Genomic DNA, 12,232 nt, shown 5'->3' on the forward strand with positions numbered 1-12,232 from the left:
AAGACGGGGAGGCTGGAAAGATAGAAGTTGGGATGGGAAAGCTGTTAAGGAGAAGAGATTACTCCTGGGCCAAAGGCAGGAGGATGTCCAGGGGGAGAGAAGGGCGGGTCAGAGACGGCCGAGTTTGCCTCGAGTCCCATGAGAAAAGGGAAAGCGAGAGCTTGCCACCCTCATGCCCCCAGCTCCCTGGTGCGCGGCATTGGCGGTTGGCTTCGGGCTCCACGTCCCTAAAAGTCTTGGGAGAGGGGCGGAGAACCTGGCGTCCCAGGCTCCCAGGAGAGCGGGAGCACCAGGGTTGGGCGGGGAACCCCTCCAGCGTGTGAGTGTTGAATGGGGTGACACCATCTCCGCTTTGCCGGGTGCCCCAGCTCTAGCGCACGCCTCCGCTCCCGCGTCCCCCTCCGCAGGCGCGCGCGAGGCGCACTCCCCTTCCCTCGGCGGCGCGGGGCGCGCGCCCGGCCCCCTCCGCCTCCCCTCCGCGCCTCTCCTCTCTCCCGGCAGAAAGTTAGCAGCGGGGAAGGAACTCGGGGCTGCAACAGCGCGCGGCGGCGGCGGCAGAGGCTGAAGTAGGAGCCGCGGCAGAGCCGGGGAAGCGGGGGCGCTGCAGACGGAGCAGGTGCAGCCGGCGGGTCCGCGCGCCCCCCTCGGTCCCCTTGCCAGAGGCTGAGGGGGGGTGGCGGGGGACCACCCGGACTCCGCGGGAAGAGTGGGGAGGGGGGCCATGCGGCCGGGCTCTCCCCCGGCGCAGCGGGACAGCGGCCAGGGCCGGGGGCGCAGCGGCGTCGCTTCATGCAGCCGGGGCGGCTGGGCGGCGGCGGCGGCGGCGGTGGCGGCGGCTGAAACCATGTCCGGGCAGCGCCGGGGGCTGCCGCCGCCGCCGCCGCCGCCGCGAGCCGGGAGCCGCGATGGCCCCGTGGCCCGCACCTCCTCCGCCTCCGCCTCCGCCTCCACCTCTCGCCGCGCCGCCGCCGCCCGGCGCCTCTGCTAAGGGGCCGCCGGCGCGCAAGCTGCTTTTTATGTGCACCTTGTCCCTGTCCGTCACCTACCTGTGCTACAGCCTCCTGGGCGGCTCGGGCTCTCTGCAATTCCCCCTGGCACTGCAGGAGCCACCGGGTGCCGCCGCCGAGCCCCCGCCGAGCCCGCCGCCACCCTCTCTGCTGCCTCTCCCCGTGCGCCTCGGCGCCCCCTCGCAGCCGCCCGCGCCGCCACCGCCGGACAACGCGAGTCGCGGGGAGCCGCCCGAGGCCCCCGAGCAGCCCGCCGCCCCCGGGGCCGACGGCTGGGGGCTCGCGAGCGGCGGCGGGGGATCCCGGGACGCCTGGCTCCGGACCCCGCTGGCCCCCAGCGAGATGATCACGGCGCAGAGCGCGCTGCTGGAGAGGGAAGCGCAGGAGTCCAGCACCACCGACGAGGAGCTCGCAGGCCGGAGAGCGGCCAACGGGAGCAGCGAGAGGGGCGGCGCCCTCAGCACCCCCGACTATGGGGAGAAGAAGCTGCCACAGGCGCTCATCATCGGGGTCAAGAAAGGAGGGACCCGCGCGCTGCTGGAGGCGATCCGAGTCCACCCGGACGTGCGGGCGGTGGGCGTAGAGCCGCACTTCTTCGACAGGAACTACGAAAAGGGGCTGGAGTGGTACAGGTAGGACCCTGGGCTCAGGGGGTGTGATAGACGCGGGGAAAAGACCTGGAGGGGAAGCCGCCGCTTCCCATGCCCTTGGACATCCAGGCACCTCCCCGAGAGCCTTTCGCCCCGCGAGGGCTCTGCGAAACCTGGCGGGGCTGCTCAGGGGGAGCGCAGAGAGGGCTAGAGGCTGGCCAAGGATCACTTTATTTCAAGGCGAGAGGAGGAGATGTCACCCTTCCCTGCCTGCCTCAGGCTCCTCGCCCAGGGAGGTGCTTCTGAATCTGCCTAGCTCCAAGCCTGGGAATCCCCAGTCCAGGTGCCCGCGGGGTGTTTCCCAGCCCAGGCTTTTGCGGGCCTCTCGCTTCTGTGTTGGGGACGCTGAGGCATGAAGCAGGATGACTAGATTAACTAAAAGGCTTTGAGATCCCCTGGAATCCCTCAAAATCGCCCTCAAACGCATTTGTGTGGCTGGAGTCCAACTTGAGTATTTTCAGGTTAGAGCAAAATGAACAGAGAACAGTTAAAAAGATCATGCTGGTGAGTTTTGGCTTTCTAGTAAATACTGAGCAGGTTCCCTGTCTCCAGAACTTTCTATCCGCGTTTGGCTTCATGAAACCTGGGTTGATTTTGCATCAGGGGCATCAGTGTCTGCATGACAAGTGGTGCCCTAAGAGTTGTTACATCCTGCGCCCCTGCCCTTTCTAACCGGCGCCTCCTTTGCAACAGATTGGAGCTATGTCTTGTGAAATGCTCATCTCCCTCCTTTTCCACCGTCTGCCAGCGGTGAGAGAAAGGGAGAGGAGAGTAGAAAGTTAAGTGCAGGTAAAATAAATTAATAATCCAGCTTTCTTGCCAGCCATAACATTTAAAACAACAGTGGTGCCAATGCCCAAAATGCAAACCTCCTTTGCTTTTTTTTTTTTTTTCTCTCTCTCTTTCTGCCGGTTTTATATCTCTCTGGAAAACAGATCTGGATGGCTGCCCCATCTCGGTTGCATCTCAGTAATTAATTGCAATTGTCAAACAGAAACACAGGCTTTGTCAGCTCAAATGATGTTATCATTTTAACAGAGCCAATAGGTAAAATAAGAATTGATTCCTGACAAGTCGCCTTGCTGTTGAAGTGATGTGCTTTCTAAGTTTAGATTACAGCCTGAGAAAGTTTTAGAAATAACCTAACTTCAGAAATACATAATTAATGTGTGTATTGTGATTGATTTCTTCCACTTTTAAAAATATGCCTTATGCTTTCAAAGCTTGAGAGAAGTACACTTAGGCATAAACATTCCAGCACATTAAACCGGAAACAGCAAATGTGTCTGTTAATGTCTTGTCTGTTTCAACAGAGAGAACTAATTGCAATATTTTAGGAGGCTTCAAACGGCCCCTTCCTATCAAAACAGAAAACAGCAAATGCCTAATTTAACTGGAAAATCAGTATTTATAACATCACAAGCCACGGCTTCCAGTTTGTGATTATAATTAAAAAGGTGTTAGAATGATTAATGCAACAACAGCAAACTGGAGAAAGAGTATGATGCCTGGGAAGGTTTTGGTTGTTTAGTTGTTGGTTGTAGGAATGTTCTGGTTTCTGCTGTGGGGTAGCTTTGGCCCTATGAGGGTAACTGTGGCTTTTCCAGTTCTAATTTTAAAGCTGTGTATCTTGTGAGAAGTGTCAAATGCCCTTTGGGGGAGTGGGAGGTGTAGAGATCAGATCTTTCAAACGTGTTGTGTTGCTTTGCGGGAGCTGGAAATAGAGAAGGGGGTGTTTTATTCAGGTGACTTAAAATAAAGTTGATGAAGTGTGAGTGGTGGAATGCATGTCAGGAAGTCTGATTGTAGGGTCTGGAGAATTTTCTGAATGAAAGGATAGAAGATGCCAGATTTTCTCATGTTCTTTTATACTGTGGCTAGGAAAAGAAGGTATGTAACTGCCTTGGTGTCATGACACGGCTGCTGAAGATATCATTCCAGCTCTGTGGTACTCTCAGCCATCACTTGTGGTATTTGGGACATGGTGTCAATATTTGGTAGCCACCCATAGAACTGTTCTGCTGAAGAGATGTGGATAGAACTAGATTCCCTTGATCCTCACTTCAGAGGACCATGTGATATCTCTGTGTTCTCCATCTGCTACCCCAGCGACTGGCCCATGGGAGATCCTTATACTACTCAGTGGTGCTGATTGGAAGGGCTGGAGGAGAATCTGTCTAACATGGAGGGAGTCAATAGCCACCCAAACCTGGCTGTTGAGAAGACTCCCAGAAACCTCTTGGACCTGCAGGAGCTGAGTCTGCTGGGACCGGCCTTGGATAGCTCTCCAGCCTTACAAGAGACAGCAGTGCTTCGGGGGCATTTGTGGGGTTTTAATTAGCTCCATCTCTTCAGGCTCTCCTCTCTCCCATGTAGGAAGAGGGGATGACATCCTCACTGTATTGTAGAGAAGGAAACAGCGGCATTGATTCAAACCAGTCACAGAAACCGTTCCTCTTGGTCCCCTGGGGCAAGTCCATCTTTTAAATGGCGGCATCTGTACTTAAATGGTTATACCGCGTATGCTACCTGAAATCTCACTCTACTATTTGCCTGGTTAGAGATCCACAGGTTAATTAAAGGTTTTGATTCCCCCCCATTTATTTGTTTTCTTTTTCTTTTTCTTTTCAGTGTGCTTCCCAATAGCCTACTAATTCTGCCAGTGTTTCTGGTTGTTGAGTTTTCAGCAAGAGGGAGAGCAAGAAGAAACTGAGGCTGTTGTCGGCAGAGCTGGCCTGGGGTTTCCTTGTATCCAACTAGGCAGCCCTAGCAGTTTTATTTCTGGTGTCACTACAGTTATGTCTAAATCCGGGTTTTTCTTTCTCCTATGCTGTTGATCTAATGTGATTTAAAAACACATTTGAGATGAGAACACACGCATCGGATTTTCAGGGCGAGATAGACTGATGGATTAGGATGTGTGTGTTAAAGCTATGGAAAAGCAAGCCTCACTTGGTGGATGGACACAGGCCAGTGATTAATAAGTGGGGATAGATTAAACCCTCTACTCCTTCCTCCCTCCACCCCCCAAAATAAAAGGGTGAAGCCATAATGCACCTTTCAGTATGAGCTGGTACATGCTGTCTGGGGAGAGACCTTAAACTCCTCTAAGGGCGAGGGCCTTGTGGAAGGCCAACTGGTTGCCATGGCAGAACCCATCAGAGTGACAGAGATGACTCGAGCTGTGGCCTCCCTCGTGGTTTACAGACTGTACAGTAAGCATTACCACTGCTTTGGAAACCACTCAGCTCCAGGGTGGTGGGAAGTGACCCGCCATGGTTTCGGGTAGTCTTCACTGGCAACAGTTAATAAATACATCCCATTGGCTGGGGGAAAATAACTCAGGAACATGGCTTCAGTAGTCATGCTCATGCCCTCCAGAGGAAAGTGGTCAGCAGCATTATTCACACGTGGTATCTGGAGAGAATGAAGGAGGATGACGGAAAGGCACTGGTATTTATTGAACGCCTGTGATTGTGGTAATTGGCACTTTGTAGACATGTTATCACATCGGGGTGTCACGGTAAGTTAAATAGCAGCATTGCTGGTCTACAGGTGGCTCCTGGAGGGTAGACCACTTGCTCAAGGCTGCTCAGCTGGTCAGTGGTTGAGCTGACCACATCCGTCCAATTTCAGAGTGCTGGTTTCTTTCCCTATAGCACACTGCCACACATAAAGTGCTAGAAAGTCTCTTCCTTCTTTCATTTTCCTTCAACAAGCATTTAATAATATTTACCACGTGCCCAGTACTGTTTTAGATACTGGGGATAAAGTGGAGAACAAGGCAGATGGAGCACCTGTTCTCCCGGAACTGACATCTTTTAGTAGGGGGGTAGGGGAGACAGCAAACAAACGGGTTAGTAGGGGGGTAGGGGAGACAGCAAACAAACGGGTCTTTCTTTTTACCTTTTCATGTGGCCACTAGAAAACTTAAAATTACACTTGTGACTCCCATTATGTTTCCATTGGGCAGGGCTCCTGTAGAGCAGCGCTTTTTAAACTTTAAATGTGCATAAATCGCCTGGGATGTTGTTAATATGCAGATTCTGATTCATCAGGTCTGGGTTGGGGCCTGAGATTCTGCGTTTCTGATTTCCCCAGATGATGTTGATGCTGCTGATCCCTGAACCTCACTTTGAGAAGCAGGAGTCTAGAGAGTAATAGGTGTGTGTGTGTGTGTGTGTGTGTGTGCGCGCACGCGCGCGCACACATATGTTATTTTAAATCCAGTGATTAGGGGAAAGCTCTCTGTGGAGGTGATGTAAATGAAGTGAAAGAGTAAGATCCTGCTGTGTGAAGATCTTGGTGGAGACACTTCCAATAGAGGGGACAGCAGGTACAAAGGCCCTGAGGTGGAAACAAGCCTTATGGCTTTACAACGTGTTCTTTCATTATTTCAAAAGCAAAGTGTCTGTAGCTGGACAAAACTGGGTTTTGCAACTTATTAGTTAGATGATCTTGGTTGGATAACTGATTTAACATCACTCAATTTCAATTTATTTATCTGAGAATAATTCCTCCTTGCAGGATTGTTGGGAGGAATAAATGAAATAATACAAGTGAATGTGTTTTCTAAGCAAAAAATGAGTATCCTGGAGCAGAAATCCAAATGGACCCAACTGCTGCGTTTTTCCATTTCTCAAATCATTTTGGTCTCATGTGCCTTCTATCACAGCTTTCATAATACTCACTGAAGAGTCTCGTATGGGGGATGTTTTGGGGAAAAGTCCAATAATGATTGGCTTTGCAATCTACATCTGCTTAACCTTTTGAACAAAGGGTCACCAATCAGATGCCTTCCAGGCCCACAGAGATCATATAAATAAGTGAAATAGACTAGGTGGGGAGAAACTGGGACGCATATGCTCTGTCTAAAGGGGCAGCCACTACTCTGTTCCAGCTGCTCTTTTCCTTGTGCAAATGTGGCGTCAGGGTTATCAGATCTTCCACTTGGTAAGAGAAACTGGAAATCCAGATTTTGATGTGAAATTGTCTGGTTTTTAATGTTGGCAACAGATCGAAATTTCTTCAAAGCGCAGCGTGGGCTAGCACGGCGGACAAACAAAACCCACCTGTGGGCCGGATGCAGCCAGCTGGCTGCCAGTCTGCAACTGTGGTTTAAACTCATTTCAGAAAGTAACTGGGGCACCCATAGCCTTTGCGGTTGCCAGGATTGTGGCTTCCATGTGCTATTTTAGTTTAGATTTTTACCCACTTCACAGATTTTGCAACAGCATGGGGGAAATATCTCCCAGATATATTGCAACAACAGAAAAAGGAGCTGGATAGAAGGAGGAACATTGAGGCAGAAAAAGACAATTCACAAATAAATTTCACGTTTGTTTCCAATGAACATTTTCTGGAAGTTGAGAAAATTTTCAGCTGTTTACTCATTAATCAGGAGTGCCCGTATTTGATCCATATAAACTGCACTTATAAAATAGATTCTGGTCAGGTGGATTGAGTAAGACTTGAGAGTTAGAAAAATTGGGTTCTAGGCTTTGCTTTGCCACATAGTTAGTATTGGATGCCCAGTTACTTATATTAGTGTTTCTTTCTTTTTCTTTTCTTTTTTTTAAATCTGCATTTCTTATCTGATGAGGCTATATTGTCTCCATAGGGTCCATTCACCCACTAAAATACTTTCGTTCTAGAACAAACTTCTGTTAGACCCTTCAGAGGAAGGAAGAAGGTAGCATAGAAGCAACGTTGTTTGGAGCCTGTTTTTGTATCTCTGAGTCAGAATCCGCTGCATCCTCCTTGTATGACATTGGACACGTTACTTAATATCCCCAGGCCTCAACGTCTTTCGTCTGAAGAATGGGCTCAATATTACTTACTTGCGAGGGATTATGCGAGGATGAAATGAAATGGCGTTTAAAGTGCCCCCACACAGAGTTTGTGACAGAGTCAATTTCTCCCTCCCTTCTCTCCTCTCTCTCTGCCAGTTTTCCTTTGCTTTTCTTTTTCATTTTCCTTCAATTCCTTCCTTTTATCCTGCCTATCAGTATGGAAGGCCCTACAGAGAAAGCTATAATGCGTTTTTCATTTGGATATCGTCTTTTATTTCAAGATTCTGTCTGAATGAGGGATTTCTAACCCTGAAGTGGCTCTTAAGTAGCTCTCCAGAGAATAACCAAACCAGGTTCCAGAATTTGGTCTGCTGTAACTTGAGCCGAAGGAAAGAGGAGAGTCTGATTTCCCAGGGTAACTGCAGCCAGCATTCTCCACTAAGGGGACAGGGTATGGAAGGGGGCAGGCTCTTCCGGCTTTCCTGCGGATGTCTTCTTGAGCCCGCGGTAGGAATGGACCCTGCTTGCCCTCGATAGAGACAGAGGCATTTAGAATGCCTAGGGCATGCTTGCCTTCCGTTTTTCTGCAGAGCCAAAGGCATTTGAGAATGCAGGACTGTTCAAGAAGACCCGGCCAAACTCCCTGCCGTGAGATTTGGCCACTTTCTGTGGTATTTTCCAGGCATCATAACATGATTTATTTATTTTTATTTTTGTAAACCATACCAGGCATTTTTACTTTTGAGTCAGGAGAGAGGCCTTGCGACTTTAGGTGAATGAGAGATTGCTAGGGTTGTACGTTAGAAAGTTTTAAAGGTTTTGGTTTTGCATAATGGATGCTGTCTCTGAAACTGATTGAACCACGGACCTGTTCAAGTCATCTCTTGATTCCATTGGTTTCTGCGGTTTGACAAGCGCCTCTGTAACTGTCTTGGGAGTTTCAGTCTGAAATTCTGATTCACTAAGGGAGCTTTTCAGCCCATCTTGCCATTAATTAAAAGCGAGTGGTTGATTTTTTTTTTCTTAACACTCACTAGTTAGAGTTGCCTTCCTTAAAAATTTTTTTCAACCTTTATTTAAGAATGTATAAGGCATATTTAGAGGGAAGCAAAGCAATACGTGAACTGGGCAATATTTTTTTGGTTGTAAATGATAGAAATTGAACTTTATCATAAACAAAAAAAGATTATTTATTGGCTTATGTAGTTGGGAGGTCTAGTGGGTAATTGGCTTCAGGAAAAGCTGAATCCAGGGGCTCAAATGATATTACAAGGTCTCTGTCTCTTTCCATTCTTTGCCAGGTTTGTCTCTATTTTGGTTCATTCTCAGATAGGTTGTCTGGGCACATTTTAGGCAAGATGGTAAGCAGCACCCTAGACAAAGATTTTGTGTTTCCCTAATGCTTTTGGAAATAATTTTCTTTTAAGATCTTCTGTAAGAAGTTCCTGGAGATGCCTTTGGTCCAGGTCAGGTCATGTGCCCATTCCTAAAACAATCCTTGTGTAGTAGTACCCTGATCAGGCCTGGCTGATGTAGCCACCCCTTTGGCTTGGGATGGTGGGGGTGTAAGAAAGCAGGGTTAGTCATGTTGAGACAATAGGGAATAGTTTCTCCATGGAGAATGAGGTGTTCAAGTGTTCTTTTGCTGGAAGAAGAGTGGGGACCAGTTTAACCACATGTTCATTAAACATAGAAAGATCCACTCTGAGACAGGCATATGAGCTCTCTGAGTATTTTAACCCAGGAAGAGGGACAAGGAGTGAGTTTGAGAGGTTCAGTGCACTTTGTTATTTTAGTTATTCATTCATTTATTCATTCATTAGACATGTATTGATTGTCAACTCTGTGCTGGGGGAGATGTGAATCAGTTGTTGCCAGTGATCCGAAAGAGCTCACAGAGTGAAAAAATGGGCAAGTAAATAATTTAATTACAATGTAATAAAAGTCCTGACAAAGTGGGATTTAGTCTAAGAAAGGAAGGATGGTTCGATCCTAGGAAATCTTAATAATTTGACTTATTCTTAATAGGGCCAAATGAGAAAAATCCTGTGATTTATTTTATGGATGATGAAAGGTGTCTGATTAAATTAACATCTATTCCTGATTTTTAGAACACCTGCTAATTAAATAGGATCTTACCTGAAGCCAGTATCATCTTTAATGATGTAACACTGGAAATATTCCCATTACATCCAGAACAAGACCAGAATGCCTATTATCATCACTGTTATTTACCATTGCTCAGGAATTAATAGATAGTGCCATTAGATGTGGAAAAGAATAAGAAAGGTGAGAGTAGAATTATCATCATTTGCCAATAATTTCATCTCTTTTGGAAAACCTAAGATAATCAATCCCCCCATGAACCTATTAGAAACAATAAAATAATTCATTAAGGGGACTGATAAGGAAATTACTATGCAAAAGCTATAGTTCTCCTATATGCCTACACCAACCATTCTGAAAATATAGTGAGAGAAAATATTCTATTTGTAGAACCAACCAACCAGACAAAGTAACTTGGAATAAATTTAGCAAAAATTGCAAGAGATTTGTAAGAACACAATTTTAATGCTTTGCTGAGGGGCATCAAAGAAAGAGGAGTGCATGGAAAGAGACCTCTATCTCTAGGAGAGTATTTCTTTCTTTTCCTTCCCTCTCCCTCCCCCACCCCTCCCCTTCTCCCTCCCTCCCCCTTGCCTGTCCCTCTCCCTCTTCCTCCTCGTTTTTAGTGGAGTTCTTTGCTGCTAAATTGAGGTCAGGTGTGTTTGAGAGTGGTCTGAAAATATTGTTTATTTGAACATGGCCAAAATGTTCTACTTTCATATATAGAATTCTCTTACTTTCCACATTAAGCACAGGCAGGTAAGACAACTGTTACTGTTCAGATTTATAAACAATGTTATCATTCTTTGGGGGCGGGGTGCTGACTGTCTTAGATCCCAAATTCTGAGGTGATAGGACCATGCCAAGGTGTGGATTACAAGTTGAATTAGTGTAGGGCCGGCCCAGTGGCTTGGCGGTTAAGTGCGCGTGCTCCGCTGCTGGCGGCCCGGGTTCGGATCCCGGGCGCGCACCCATGCACCGCTTCTCCGGCCATGCTGAGGCTGCGTCCCACATACAGCAACTAGAAGGATGTGCAACTATGACATACAACTATCTACTGGGGCTTTGGGAAAGAAGAAAAGGAGGAGGATTGGCAATAGATGTTAGCTCAGAGCCGGTCTTCCTCAGCAAAAAAGAGGAGGATTAGCACGGATGTTAGCTCAGGGCTGATCTCCCTCACAAAAAAAAAAAAAAAAGAATTAGTGTAGATTAGTAAATTTAGATGCACTTCTGTTGTGACAAAGCGAAAATCAAATCAGGGACAAGTGATGGTGATTTTTAATGGAATGGAGATGGAGATTTGGATCAGAGAGAATAAGGGTGGTGGTGGTGGTAACAGTACTGGTGGTAGACACACATTGTACTCACGTGTGCCAGGCCCTGCTCCAAGCAGTGGAGTCATTCAGTCTTCACGGGAACCTGGTGACATAGGTACTGTGATTTTACAGGTGAGGGAGCTGACGCACAGAGAGGTCAAGTAACTTGCTCACAATGTGGAGTTGGGATTCAAACACTGGTCTTTGGCCCCCAACATGCAGCATTTCCTTTTATTTGTCTCAAATCTCTTTTCCACTGGAGGTATTGTCTTCCAACGTCATGGCAGTGAATAATAATTGCTGGCATTTCCCTGCTAGAAGCCTCTGATTTTCGGTGTGCAGATGGACTGGCCTGCCTACAGGACAGGCTAATTGAGGGGTCTCGCCCCAACAATGAACTGTGGAAGTGGCTTCCATTCTATTCTGGGACCATGCTCATTCCCACTGTTCCCTCTGCCTGGAATACTCTGCCCCACATCCTTAAACTATCCATGTCTCCTTATCTATCCTTCAGGTGTTGGCTCAAATTACAGCTCCTCAAAAAGACCTTTCCCAACTACCTAATTTAAAGACCCTTTTCCACTTCTGAGCTTGTTATGGTGTTTTATTTTCTTCAAAGGATATATTACTCTCCAAAATCATCCTAATTACTTAACCTCTCCCTCGCTAGAAGGCAGATTACATGAGAGCAGGAGTCTTGTCCATCTTGTTCCTTGCCAGTGCCCAGAACAGTGCTTGGCGCACAGTAGGCACTCAGTCATGGTGGTTTATTCATCACTAATTCTGAATCAGTGAATTAATGAATGAGAGGAGTGCCTACTGTGTGCTAACTTTTCTTGCAAAACTCCAGGCTTCTGAAAAGAAAAGACACTCACATTTCTTGGGAACTCTGGCTAAGAATTGTTCTCAGCTCTTTCACATACTATTTTTGCGAGACTATTTTGGGTGCAAGAAAGAGAAACGCACTCAAACAAGCTGTGTGGGCTCAACAGTCTCCCCAAAAGGTCCCTACCGCACACGAAACTGTCTCCTTTATTCCTCGCAGCAGCCAAGTGAAGTAGATACTTTCTTATGCCAGTGTTACACATGAAGAGAATGAGACCCTGGGAGGGCAAGCGGCCCTCCCAGGGTCACACAGCAGGCTGGCACAAGCCAGCTGTCTTTTCACTGTAACACGTGGCTTTTTGTTTCTAGCCTTTGGTCTGCCGCTGCGGAAGTTTTAGAAGAGCTTGCATTACTCCTGATAGACCATTGTGCTCTAAGAGTGGATTATGTTTCTCTAAATGCATGATCAAAGTTACATAGTTGCCATTTAACAATCAAAACATTACTCTGAGGCCCCTTGTTTGATGTTACTATGT

At 47.6% G+C, this 12,232-nt stretch overlaps 1 protein-coding gene across 1 annotated transcript in view; it reads left to right on the top strand.

The window, feature by feature from the left end:
- The first annotated feature begins 905 nt into the window (after nucleotides 1-905).
- HS3ST4 (heparan sulfate-glucosamine 3-sulfotransferase 4) overlaps nucleotides 906-12,232 on the top strand; it is a 390,958-nt gene continuing 379,631 nt past the window's right edge. Inside the window, exon 1 of the mRNA XM_004439514.3 lies at nucleotides 906-1,639. Coding sequence (XP_004439571.2) covers nucleotides 906-1,639 — 734 coding nt within the window. The remainder of the gene's footprint in view (nucleotides 1,640-12,232) is intronic.

The sequence above is a fragment of the Ceratotherium simum genome, chromosome 26 (assembly GCF_057802395.1).
Source record: "Ceratotherium simum simum isolate JZ-2026a chromosome 26, ASM5780239v1, whole genome shotgun sequence".
Taxonomy (NCBI): Eukaryota; Metazoa; Chordata; class Mammalia; order Perissodactyla; family Rhinocerotidae; genus Ceratotherium; species Ceratotherium simum.